Source organism: Lactuca saligna, chromosome 6, assembly GCF_052625555.1.
Source record: "Lactuca saligna cultivar CGN05327 chromosome 6, ASM5262555v1, whole genome shotgun sequence".
In the NCBI taxonomy this organism is placed as follows: domain Eukaryota; kingdom Viridiplantae; phylum Streptophyta; class Magnoliopsida; order Asterales; family Asteraceae; genus Lactuca; species Lactuca saligna.
In genome coordinates, this window is record NC_136422.1 from 16,384,247 (window position 1) to 16,396,592 (window position 12,346).

Sequence of the window (12,346 nt, forward strand, 5' to 3'; positions counted from 1 at the left end):
CCAGAATTTGTTCCACAAACTCAACCCTCTCAACCAAGAAATAAAAGAAAAGAGAAGGCAGAATTTAAAATGTGGGAACCTCAAGAAATGTTAGTATTTATAGTGGATTTTAAATAGACATTTGATTCTATCAATTGGAATTATTTGGACTCGATCATGAATCATATGTGCTTTGGGCGGAACTGGAGGAGATGGATTGTTGGGTGTGTATTGTCTTCAAGGGCATCAACATTAGTTAACGATTCACCAACAAATGCATTCCTGATCACAAAAGGTGTACATCAGGTGGATCTAATCTCCCCATTTCTTTTCATTCTTGCTATGGAGGGATTAAATATCGCAATCAAAAGTGCTAGTGAAAAATCCTTGATCTAGGGAATCAACTTACCAAATAATTGCCCTCTTTTGGCTCATTTGTTCTACACGAATGATGCAATATCCGTTAGTGAATGGGACTATGAGAGTATTAAGAATCTTGCGGTGATCCTCAAGTGTTTTCAGATATCTTCGGGTCTAAAAGCTATCTTCTATTAATTAAATCTCATTGGTTTCAGAATATTAGCCTCTAAATTGCATAATATGGCTCAAGTGTTGAGTTGCATCAAAGTCACATTCCCTTTTACTTACTTGGGGGTCCCAATTATGGCTAAATTGGAGCTAATAAAACATTGGAAGCCTATTGTTGACAAGTTCATAACCAAACTCTCGTCATGGAAGGCTAAAACACTCTCATTTGGTGGAAGAATCAAGCTCATCAAATAATTTTTGAATAGCCTACCAACGTATTATATGTCTTTATTTAAAATCCCCCAAGGCATCATTGACTCTCTTGAAAAAATCAGGCGTAAATTTCTATAGGGAAATGGTGAATTGAAAAACAAGATCCACTAGGTTGAGTGGTCAAAGATATTGGCTCCAATAGTTGATGGTGGGCTTGGATTAGGCACGTTAAAAGCATAAAATATGGCATTACTAATAAAATGGTGGTGGTGGTGGTTGATGAATGAACATGGATGTGACATCTCCAATTTCACATCCATAAAAGACCAATTTGTTTATGCTTTATTTAAAAATCAGAGTATCTTGTTGAAGAATAATATTGCGGAATTTGTTCCCAAAAATATGATAAAGACATTATCAAAGCATTTAATAAGAAATGTATTTTAATTATATTAAAAATGTTGGGATTTCATCATCAATACAAGACAAAAGCATAAACAGAAAAAGTACAGGCCTTACAAACATCTATTATTCTAATGGCCTATAATCCATAGATCTCTCATCCGATCATCACATTTGTGCTCTTGTGCCACTACATGTAATACAAGAAAAATGAGTGGGTTAGGCTTGAGAGTTTGGTGAGCACATATGGTTTTCAACCCACAATAATTAAGTTCTTTAATTTCATCAAATCATTCAACTCGATTATCAGTTCCCGTCATCCCCACTTTCTGTCCCTAAAACATCTAATTTAAGAGACCTAGCTTAAGGATTATCTTCGGGGTTGACAATAATGCTTAGGGGATTCCTCAACAATATATGTCAGTAAAGTAACCGTGAGGGGATGGAGTACACCTGGTGAACACGTAGTTCAAAAACACCTACAAGTTGCGAGCCTGCTAGCATTCCACTGGACTGTCTAGAATAGTCTGTGGTCGTCATCTATACTCCTCTAGATGATTGGATCGGCTTTAACATCAAGGCGTCTAATACTTTTATTTCATCTTTCATCATCTATTGCATCTATCCATCTTTACCCAACATATTTATAGGTATAAAATACATATACAATTTAAATCGAGTAAAACATGTATAAATCGTTCATCTAACATAGATATCAGGAACCCAGATAATAGGCACATATCGAAATTAATTTATATTAAATAATTCATATCTATGTGTAAGATGAAAGTAACTATGCACTCACTTGTTAAAGTGACGACTCGAAATTCGGGCAACGTTTCGCTTCTAACAATTGTATTTTCCTTTGACGAGAGCTAGTATTATTATTACTAAGTTTTAGTCTAACATTTATTGCGAATAAGTATTAGTCTAGATTCATCATTAAATCAAAGTCTACTTTCATGATCTATCAAATAAGGAACAACTACATAGAATCATATTGGAGGTAGGGTCTGTTTGGTATACGAAGTATAGTGTTTGGAAATCTTACTTTAAACACCTCACTAAATCACAACGTAGACATCATCCCCATAAGTAGATCAATCAGTATAACGACTTTGAATCATTGATAAATATTTTTTATAGGTTCATAATAACAATAATTAACTTAAACAAAAGTTATACTTAAAGTAGGATAAACATAACTCACTAACAAGGAGGTTTAGCGAGGAACCGAGCTTTGCACGGGTAGAACTTCTAAGCCGAAAGATTTTCTTCTTGGGGCATTCTGGCGCTCCAGAACTCTCTTATAACACCTAGGAGGTGCTAGGGAAAAGAATAGACGGTTTGAGGGTGTTTGAGAGAGAAATGGTTGAGAAGGTGTGGAGAAATGAGTGAAAAACGCTTCCTATTTATAGGCTAGAAATCTCACGTACGTGGAGCGTACTCGAGCTGTATGCGAGGCACACGTATGCTTCATGTCGCCATCTTGTTCCAAGCTCTGGGGAAGAAGGTGTGGCCCAGATCTTGCCACATGTCACTTCCAGAGCTTAACCTAAAAATTAAGTATCTTCTAAATTCTGTAACTTTCGGATACAAGCTCCGTTTTTGACGTTCTTTATATCCACGCATAGGTAGCGACGTGATCTACAACTTTCGTTTAGACTCCGTCGGCTAATTTTGATTTTATTTTTAAAGTTTTATTTTAACAGGCTTAGGCAGTTAAAGCCCGTTAAAAATTCATAGCTTTGTCATCCGACGTTTGTATTCGACTGTCTTTATATCGTTGAACTGCTATAAACGAGATCTTCAATTCTCGTTTAGGTTGCGTTGGCTAATAATCGATCGATCTAAAATTCAATTCTCGGGTTTTGTACTACTACGTTGAATCTTAGAAAAATCATAACTTCCTCAAACGAAGTCAGATTTGGGCGTTCTCTATATGCACGATCTTAGTTTAATGTATACTACGACTTTCATTTAGATCGCTAAGGCTAAAAAGTAGTTTATCAAAAATTCACCTTTTACGATATGCGGCGTCGTGCCGGTTAAGTCATGAAACTTCGACATGTCATAACTTTTTCATTATAAGTCGGGTTTCAACGTTCTTTATATCTCCAGAATCCTTGTCACGACTACTTCAACTTTCTCCAAAGATATTGGGTCTAATTTTCATTCTATTTTTAACACATATTTTATTATATTGTTATAAGCACATATGTTGCACATAAATCACATAATAATCAAATAATTTCTTCTTCATTACTTTAAAATATGTTACAATTGTTGACCATAACTATTACATTATTATAATAATGCTTAGCTAGAAACATGAATGTTACAATGGAAGTCTCTAGAAAGAAGTCATAATGAGCATACGCAACTTGCGCAAAAACCGGCTCCATATATGCCAAGAAGTCCATCAATGGTGTGTGGTGCAACATCTCCAAGGTTGTTATCTGTCTCACATCGATTATTATTGATCATCATCAGCTATTCTCACTTATACTAGGATACAAAGTTAGATCGTTTTTTTAAAAGGATGTTTGGTGTATGAAAACTCGGTTTCATCTAAGATTCTCTCACATATATTTATTAAAAATTGTTGAATGTTGTAATCTTGTTGATCAAATGTCCAACAATGGTTTCTTTTGAATATGAAAGTAGGTGCCTTCCAAACCAAATGAATTACATGAGTTACTTCAAATATATAAAGATATTGGGGAACTGGGCAGTTTGGGGACTTCATCATTTGGATTTCGATTCAATATGATTGAAAGCAAAGAATACAAGGTTAATCTCATGAGAAAGATGATATATTCTAAATTGATTCCTTACAAGGGACATACAATTTGTTGGTCAAAATTGATCCCCTTAAAAGTTAGATGTTTCGTTTGGAAAGCCTCGATGGCAGAATTCTAGTGGTTAAATCGTTGGCAATTAGGGGAATACAAAACTCTCATCAGTTGTGTTCATTATGCAATAAGGAATTAGAATTGGTTGATAATCTTCTTGTTAGCTGTGAATTTACGACAGAAGTACAAACCTGAATATTTAAATGGTGTGGACTACACAACTGACGTTCTCAAATGTCTTATAACTCATTGATTTCGCTGCCTTAAGGTAATTGTCCTAAAAAGGAGCACAATGTTTTTCTAGTCTTTTATGAAACATCTGGTTGGTCGGGAATGATAGGTTTTCAAAAACATTACTGCATCCCCACCAAAAAGTAGTTGATAATATCACCTCTCTACCATATACTTGGTGCCGGAGTCATTATAGATACGATAGTTGGGCCGAATGGATCTATTCACCATTTGCTCATTGGTGCTGGAGTCATTATAGATACGATAGTTGGGCCGAATGGATCTATTCGCCATTTGCTCATCTAAGTCCTTATCACTTTATAATTGATTATGTGTTTATCTTGTTTTACTTTTTATTTGGTTGCGATTTAGTTTCTTGCTAATCGTTGAGTTTCCAAAAAATTAAAGGCTTTTATAACGATCACAAATTATTATTAATTATAATTTTGGCAATTTCATAGCTCCCTTCGATATAATATTCGTACATGATGTCCGCTGATGCTCAAAAGTCCAAAACCTTCAACTTATTGCTTCGTTTTTTAACTTCGAATACGAGACACGTCCATCTCCCTACTCCCATAGATTATGTCTCGTTTAATCCAATATAGGTTATCCCTCTCCAGATTGCTGTAAGTTCTTTACTTGAATCTCATTTGTGTCTCTGTGAATCTATCGCCATTGTTTCCCTAAAAAATCCACACTAAATCAAAACCGTAATATGAAACCTTGTCCTAAATTGAACGAGGGTTTCTTTTCAACGCATGAACAAGAAATCTCAATTTTGTCGATCGAATGAATTACATAGTTCGGTGGAGAGGGATTGTTCTGAGTTATCATTTAGTTTTCATGTATGATTCAACTAACATTTGTTCGTATTTCATTTGATTTGATTTTTGTTTTTATAAAACCAAGCAATACATCAGGTTCAATCGGGAGAGGAAGATATCTATCGACAGAATCTAATAAAATTGATGAACCACTTAAAGTAGAGGAAGCTGAAACCGTAAATGTTCCACCTCCCCCTGCGGAGAAGGTAATCAATAATTTTGAACTGTTTGTTGCTGAATTGGCTTCTTTAAACTTTCAGCGTTTCAGACATCTTTTTGTAGCATCAACTATGTGTGTTATTCTCAATTTTTCTCATCTCTTTTCGTAATCAGTTGCTTGTGCTTGGTGGAACTGGGTTTGTTGGCTCACATATATGCAAAGAAGCATTACATCGTGGCTTATCTGTTGCTAGCCTTAGCAGGTTTATCTTATTACTTGTAACTCATGTTTTGCATCATATCGATTCCAGTTGCATTATTTAATACCAATGATCCCAAATAACAACACTATATATAATTTGTATGATTGTAGTTTTTTCCTATCTTATGCCCTTTTTATCACATTAGATGTTAAGTTCCAAAGTTGGTTGTTTGTTCATCAATAGCTACACTAGAAATCATTAACTTAAAGTGATACAATCATTACTCTTACAAATGGTTACTATTCATTAATCATTAGTCAAAACCACAGATGATCTTAACAAGAACCAATGAGAATCTTTACACTTTAGCAACAGTAAATCCATTTCTTCCATAAGATTCCAAAACCCCTTTGTAGAATCACACGATTTATGAAACCCCAATTTATAGAATCAAAATCATGAGCTGACATTTAACTCTTTTGGCCCAAGATATAAGTCATCAACAACAAAGAGCCTATCTACCTTTCGCCTCTGTTCAACAAAAGCCATGTGGACATTGTTGATTAGTCTTTATTTGGTTATTTTTCTTTCACAGATCTGGCAAGTCATCTGTTCCAGAATCATGGGCTAACAAAGTGCAATGGCATCAAGGTATACACTACTGTTTCATTTGACTTAATCTGGACATAATGACTTAATGGGTTAAACCAAAAAAACTTGTCTTAATGTATTAAGGGTAAGACACCTATTTGTCTTTCTTCTTTTTTCCTCATTCTTTTAATGTTAAAATTGAACTTTTGGGTTTTTGAATGTAAGGGCAAAATGGTCATTTAGTCTTTTTCAGACGTTTTATTCAGTCTACAAAAGAAATAAGACCCTTATGTATACAACGCTTTATCAATACACCATTACCCATTCAGTGACTTCAACCATACGTGACTTAATATGAAAAAAGAAAAGGAGAAACAACCCCTTAAATCCTAATTAGTCACTTATTTTTATTTTTATGTGCATTAGGTATTTATCTTTTTATTTATTTATTTATAGGGGACTTGCTGTCTGGTGACTCGTGGAAGGAAGCCTTAACTGGAGTGACATCTATTGTGTGTAGTCTCATATTTCTCTTTTTTTTTTTTTTTTTTAAGTTGCGAGTCTTTAAGAGAGAATAAAGGATCGAGTTGATTAATAATTTATTTGCCTTTTTTTTCATGTGGATTATGATAAAGAGTTTAATCCTCCACTAAAAAACTGACAGGTGTCATGTGTTGGTGGTTTTGGTTCCAATTCCTACATGTACAAGATCAATGGAACTGCAAACATCACAGCCATTAGAGCTGCAGCTGAAAAAGGTTTCATTTATTTCTCTACTTTTTTTTTCTTGAAAAATAAAAATAAAATTTTTGAGAAATTAGGATTTTTTTTTACAGGGGTAAAAAGATTTGTATACATATCTGCTGCTGACACTGGAGTGATTAATTACTTTTTACAAGGATATTATGATGGAAAGGTAACTGTGGGCCCACACCACATCATCTCATCTCATTTCCTTAATTTAAAGATTGCAAGTTTTTTTAAAAAAAATTGATTTCATAAACCGATGATTTTGTTTAATATTTATGCAGAGAGCTGCTGAAACAGAGTTGCTTGTGAGATATCCATATGGACGTGAGTCTTCTCTCATTTTTTTTGGGGAAAAAATTGAAATTCTCCAACAATTTTTTATTCATTTTTTTATTTTACTAATATTTATCATTTATTATTAGTAGCAATTAAATTCTTGCATCTTATTATCCATCTTTTACTTTTTCATATATAATATAACGAGTTGAAATTACATTATGCTGAAATATTTATCTTTTTATATGATAACTGAACCAACGGATAACACATTGAAATTTTTTTTATTTTATTTTATTTTATTTTATTTTATTTATTTGTGTAAGATAATGATAAATTTGAATATTTGTAATCAGATGTGATTCTGAGGCCTGGATTCATATATGGAAACCGTCGAGTTGGCAGTATGGAAGTGCCTCTGGGTGTCATTGGTTCCCCACTAGAAATGATTCTCCAACATGCAAAGCCGCTGACTCAGATTCCACTTGTGGGTCCGTTGTTGACGCCACCTGTCAATGTGACAGCTGTCGCCAAGGTGGCAGTTAGAGCAGCTATTGATCCTGTTTTTCCACCTGGCATAGTTGATGTCCATGGATTACAACGTTACAGCCAACAAAAGTAATACTTCAAAAGATTGAATACAATTCAGACCATTAGACAGCTGTGTAGTCTTTCCTTGATTCTTTTTTAATCTTTTCCAATAATATGTATGATTAAATCGAACATGTATTTTCAGAGTATATTTATTATTTAAGCTCTTTTTTTTTTGTGGTTGTTTTACTGCAATAAACATCTCAAGCTGTATGCGTATGCATGCTTAAAGAAATGAAGGTGGTAACATGCACTACTACCCTTTAGATATATAGAAGTTGTAGGGGATAATGACCATTTTATTAGCATATCCATATGTATTTTCTGCACGCTTGTTTTAAAGGTAAGTAGGTGAATAACCATAAGTTATGAGCTGAATGGATAATGGTTTAATGTGGATAAAGTATTGCATTGCATACATATCAAGACTTTCCTTTTTCGGCTGAATGCATTGTTTCAAACCCTTTGATTTTCATTCAAGCCAATTGTAGTTTTGGTTCGAATCATGGCTCTCTTTTGAATCAACATTTTGGATGTATTTAGTTTTAGGGAATAGGGGCTGTTTGATAGTCAGGTAGTCATATAATTGAAAATTAGGGTTTTGTCAGTCGATCTGTTTTCTAAATTGAATTTTGACGATTTATTGATAAAAATAAGGTATTGTATTTGTTGATAGATAAATATAGAAGGTTGGTATCATTGACTAATTTCAATATATACCGTCCAATGAAAACATATTATATGTCATCAAATTCATCCGTAAGAAATGTATATAGAAAACCAGTTAAGAGAATAAAAACTATTGTCTTTTAAAAAATCATCATCATACTTTGACTTAATCCATGCATTAATAGATACGTGAAAATGAAAATGAAACCATCAGTATCATGTTTATTATCAAATCTTTATTTATTATTAAACTTTTAGGTCAAAATAACACTTAGACAAATATTAGGAAATTAGAATAAAATAGCAAAATGAAAATGATATAAGATATCAGATAAAAAATAAGCACGATCAAACAAGTCAACATGCAGGTTCATCCATAAAGCAACCAACAAATTTTTCCCTTTTTTTGGTTTCGGACTGCAAGAAACTAAATAAGCAATTAATGAGTAGTTGCAATTCAGGAGTATATTAGAATACTAGTTGTGAGATTCATGTATTACGTAGGCTAATATATATATATATATATATATATATATATATATATATATATATATATATATATATTAAACAAATAATTTTATCTGTTAAATTTAAACAAATAATTTTAATAGATAAAAAAAATTAATGAGTTTTGATTTTAAGAATTTTAAAATTAAAAAGTAAGTTCATTAATGAAATTTATATTCATTTATTACTACATTTATTACAATTCTTACATTAAAATAGTATATGAAATTTAATAAAATAAAAAAACTTTTATGACATGTAGAAAAAGAAATTAATTAAAATAACTACAAAATGATATTTGATAAGTTGAATAAGAATGTAACAAATGGCAAAAAAAATAATGATTTATTACGGAGGATATGTAATCCATTCTCCTGACCCCCTGGAAATTTTATAGACTCAATGGAGGAATATACAAAACCTCCAAATTTTATAAACCTCTTCAATTAGGGACATATTTTATTTTTGATTTAGAAGTTGTATGGAACTTGAGGTCACAAACCATAGTGCTTTTAGTGGATATATTGACATTAAAAAAAAAAAACTTATTGTGTCTTAAATTGTTATGATATTGGCAGTAGCGACAAAATTTGTGGGTTACTGATTTACTTCTATAGTGAAAAACCATAAAATCAAATTTGCGGGTTTCACTATAGAAGTAAATCATTAACTTGGTGTGGTTTTTCAATGGCTCGGTTTTACGGTTTTTAAATGCGGTTTCGGTTTTGTACCAGTGCGGTTTTTATTAATTAATTTCTAAAAATAGATATGTAAGGAGTACAAGACTTTATCCCAACGACATGGTTTAACTTTTAATTTTATGAGCGTAACTCTGGTTATACAAATGATGAGCCTTCTTCCCGTTACTAGTCAACTCGCTAGAAACTCAAGGTCAAGAAGTAGAAAAGTAATTTGTGTATATGTAGAAAAATACAAATCTAAAATTGATTTGTTTCCAAAAATCAAGCTGAAAGGAGTCAAACAGGTAACTTCAGCACTTTGGTAGATCAGCTGGTGGAGGTAAAAGCTTTTGGTTCGGAAGTTTTCCATCCAAGACAAGCCAAGCCATCTTCAAACCCCAACTGGTATGAACTTCCAAATGGCAATGCATGAACCATACCCCTGATCAAATTGATAATGAATTAGAACTTATATATCAACTAGTATCGCAAAAACCAGAAATTAATTAAGCTACCATATATGCATAGCTAGAAATTAATTAAACCAACCTGGATTGTCTGCAATAAATCGTATGGCAACCCACCCACCAGAAGGCACACCTACTGTGTTTCTTTCAACAGGGTCCACTAGGTTGAAGCTCTTCGGCTCCTTCTTAGGATTGTAATTCCCAAACCCTTGACCTACCACAAAGAAATTGAATCCATGGAGATGAAGAGGGTGGCTTTCAACGCCAAGAATGCTTGTATCTTGCATGACTAACTCCACACTAGTATTAAACGGAAGAACCATCACTTTTGTTCCATTGCTCACAAAGGTGTTGTTTGGAGGAGTCCCTGTAAAGTTAAACCAATGCAACGGGCTGATAGGAAAATAAGGACTATAAACACCCTTTGATTGATCAAAAAAGTGAGACTGGAGAAGGGCAACACTTGGTTGAACAAACGACACGTTATTTATAGATGCTGCGAACCTAGTTCCATTAGGTCCTTGACATGTTTTGTTTTTCGCACAGGGGGTTGTCCCAAGTCCTATGGTGAAAAATAAATGTTTGTCAACCTTTTGGGGGACGTTAGCTGGGAATTGAGCACTTGCCAAGCTTCGGAGTCTATTTGAAAAATTTGTCACGAATGAAGTGTCGTTTAAAGATGGTAATGTAGGTTTCAAGAGTGGGAGGTTTTTCATAGGAATGGATGATTCATATTCAAGAATACCAGCAACCGTGGAATTATCGAAGGTTCCTTGGCCTGTTACATATGGTCTAGCGGAGATTAGAAAGTTGGCACCAGGGAACTTTGACTGTGTCTTAAGGAGGACGTTAGTGGTTTGACCAGGGGCTATCACGAGTGTTTCAGTGTCGAAAGCTTTTACATAAATGGCGTCAGCTTCAACGACTCTCATGGTGTGGTTTGCTATGCTAAAAAAGAGTTCATCATTGAGTGCTGCGTTGATCAGTCGAAGGAGGTATGTCTTGTTGGGTTTAACCTTCAGCTTGAATGTATCTGCAAATTAGTCTCAAAAATCGTAACTGATACACTTAATTCTTGGCTTAATTAAAAGATGCTACAAATTAATACCTTTAGCAGAGCAGTTATAGAAAGGTCCAGGAAGCCCATTAAAGGTATATGCATCAGAAACATTCGGACCTCCACCAGTTTGTGTTGCTTGAGCAATGATTGCCTCCGGATCAGTATTAAACCACTCCCCTGTGCATATAAATTAAACGTCTACAAAGTTAAACACGAAACAATATGCATGAAGTTTAATTAAAGAAACTGTATAATTTGACTATATATGCATGTATAGTTAATTATAGTTACCGAAGATGATGGGAACTTCTTTATAGGGTTTGACAAAAGGGTAAGGGACATGAAGCTTTGGAAGAATGATGAGAGGACCATAAACACTTGCTCGTAGCCATGATATATGTGCATGCCAAAACAACGTTCCTCTTTGTCCAACAACAGTGTAGTTGTACACGTAAGTTTGCCCTGTTTGTATGGGGCATTGTGTTATATATGATGGCCCATCGGCCCATCCACTTCGTAGCTGTCGGATACCATGCCTGCATGCATATGCATAAAGAACAAGATCACGAACAAGGTAAAGAAAAGATTAATTACTATTAATGGTTTAATTGGAAATGCAAAGTCTACAACTGATCATTGATCATATACCAATGGATTGTAATATTATTGGAGACATGATTTGTAACTTTGATAAGCAAGCGATCACCCTCCCTAGCAACGATCCGAGGACCTGGAAATTTCCCGTTCACTGTCACCATGCTCCTTGTGTGGCACAGTCGTGTAACATTTTGCAGCTTAATCTGCATATATGCATGCACAAAGGTAATTTTTATATGAAGCTAGCTACATGTTAAACTAAAACAAAGTTTTAACATCTTGTAAATACAATATCGAATGAGAAGTACATTAAACTCATAGCTCCTGGTGGTGCCACCAACAGCGTAAACTGGAAGCAGTGAAGTTATCGCTATCAAGGAGAAGAGAATTCCCACTAAGCCACCCATCTGTGTATGTGTGTGTGTGAATGATCGATGATGCTATTGCTTGAACCAATTATGAGGTGACTATATATAGGTATAAGTCCTAGGTTGATTTAATTTGCAGATTCAAGAAAGAATTTTAATTGCACCACCTACTGTTGTTAAAGTGCAACTTTAGAGTGCTACCAAAGAGAGAGTTTCTATCTGTTCCTTAAAAACCTTTCCTTTGTCGGTAAGGACTTGGTCTCCTATCTTTAATATAACACAACCCTTAATTTGACAAATATCTTCTAGCATGTTGTTGTACCAACTACGTTTTTTTTTTTTTTTAAATACCCCCTCCTCTCGTGTCCTTGTATGTTTATTAAAACATAAAAC

The 12,346-nt window shown here is 34.0% G+C and overlaps 2 protein-coding genes across 2 annotated transcripts; one reads left to right on the forward strand and one right to left on the reverse strand.

Annotated features, from left to right (window-relative positions):
- Positions 1–4,688: 4,688 nt before the first annotated feature.
- Positions 4,689–7,782, forward strand: LOC145003308 (uncharacterized protein At1g32220, chloroplastic-like). The gene is made up of 9 exons (XM_078962438.1): positions 4,689–4,837; positions 5,121–5,241; positions 5,369–5,457; positions 5,993–6,048; positions 6,445–6,500; positions 6,653–6,746; positions 6,825–6,904; positions 7,020–7,062; positions 7,371–7,782. The coding sequence occupies exons 1-9, from the start codon at positions 4,794–4,796 to the stop codon at positions 7,634–7,636; spliced, it is 849 nt and encodes a 282-aa protein (XP_078818564.1). The 5' UTR covers positions 4,689–4,793; the 3' UTR covers positions 7,637–7,782.
- A 1,755-nt stretch (positions 7,783–9,537) lies between these two features.
- Positions 9,538–12,013, reverse strand: LOC145001159 (laccase-17-like). The gene is made up of 6 exons (XM_078960511.1): positions 11,894–12,013; positions 11,637–11,788; positions 11,280–11,524; positions 11,037–11,165; positions 10,011–10,961; positions 9,538–9,903 (listed from the first exon to the last, which is right to left on the reverse strand). Exons 1-6 carry the CDS (start codon positions 11,990–11,992, stop codon positions 9,773–9,775), a joined length of 1,707 nt encoding a protein of 568 aa, XP_078816637.1. The 5' UTR covers positions 11,993–12,013; the 3' UTR covers positions 9,538–9,772.
- Between the last annotated feature and the right edge of the window lie 333 nt (positions 12,014–12,346).

Excerpts from the sequence above, each read along its gene's own strand:
- LOC145001159 (XM_078960511.1), bottom strand. The coding sequence starts at position 11,992 with ATGGGTGGCTTAGTGGGAATTCTCTTCTCCTTGATAGCGATAACTTCA. Across the intron at positions 11,525-11,636 it reads AATAATATTACAATCCATTG|GCATGGTATCCGACAGCTAC; the intron begins GTATATGATCAA and ends ATATGCATGCAG. Across the intron at positions 10,962-11,036 it reads CTATAACTGCTCTGCTAAAG|ATACATTCAAGCTGAAGGTT; the intron begins GTATTAATTTGT and ends ACTAATTTGCAG.
- LOC145003308 (XM_078962438.1), top strand. The coding sequence starts at position 4,794 with ATGTCTCGTTTAATCCAATATAGGTTATCCCTCTCCAGATTGCT. Across the intron at positions 5,242-5,368 it reads CACCTCCCCCTGCGGAGAAG|TTGCTTGTGCTTGGTGGAAC; the intron begins GTAATCAATAAT and ends TTTCGTAATCAG. Across the intron at positions 6,501-6,652 it reads TAACTGGAGTGACATCTATT|GTGTCATGTGTTGGTGGTTT; the intron begins GTGTGTAGTCTC and ends AAAAACTGACAG.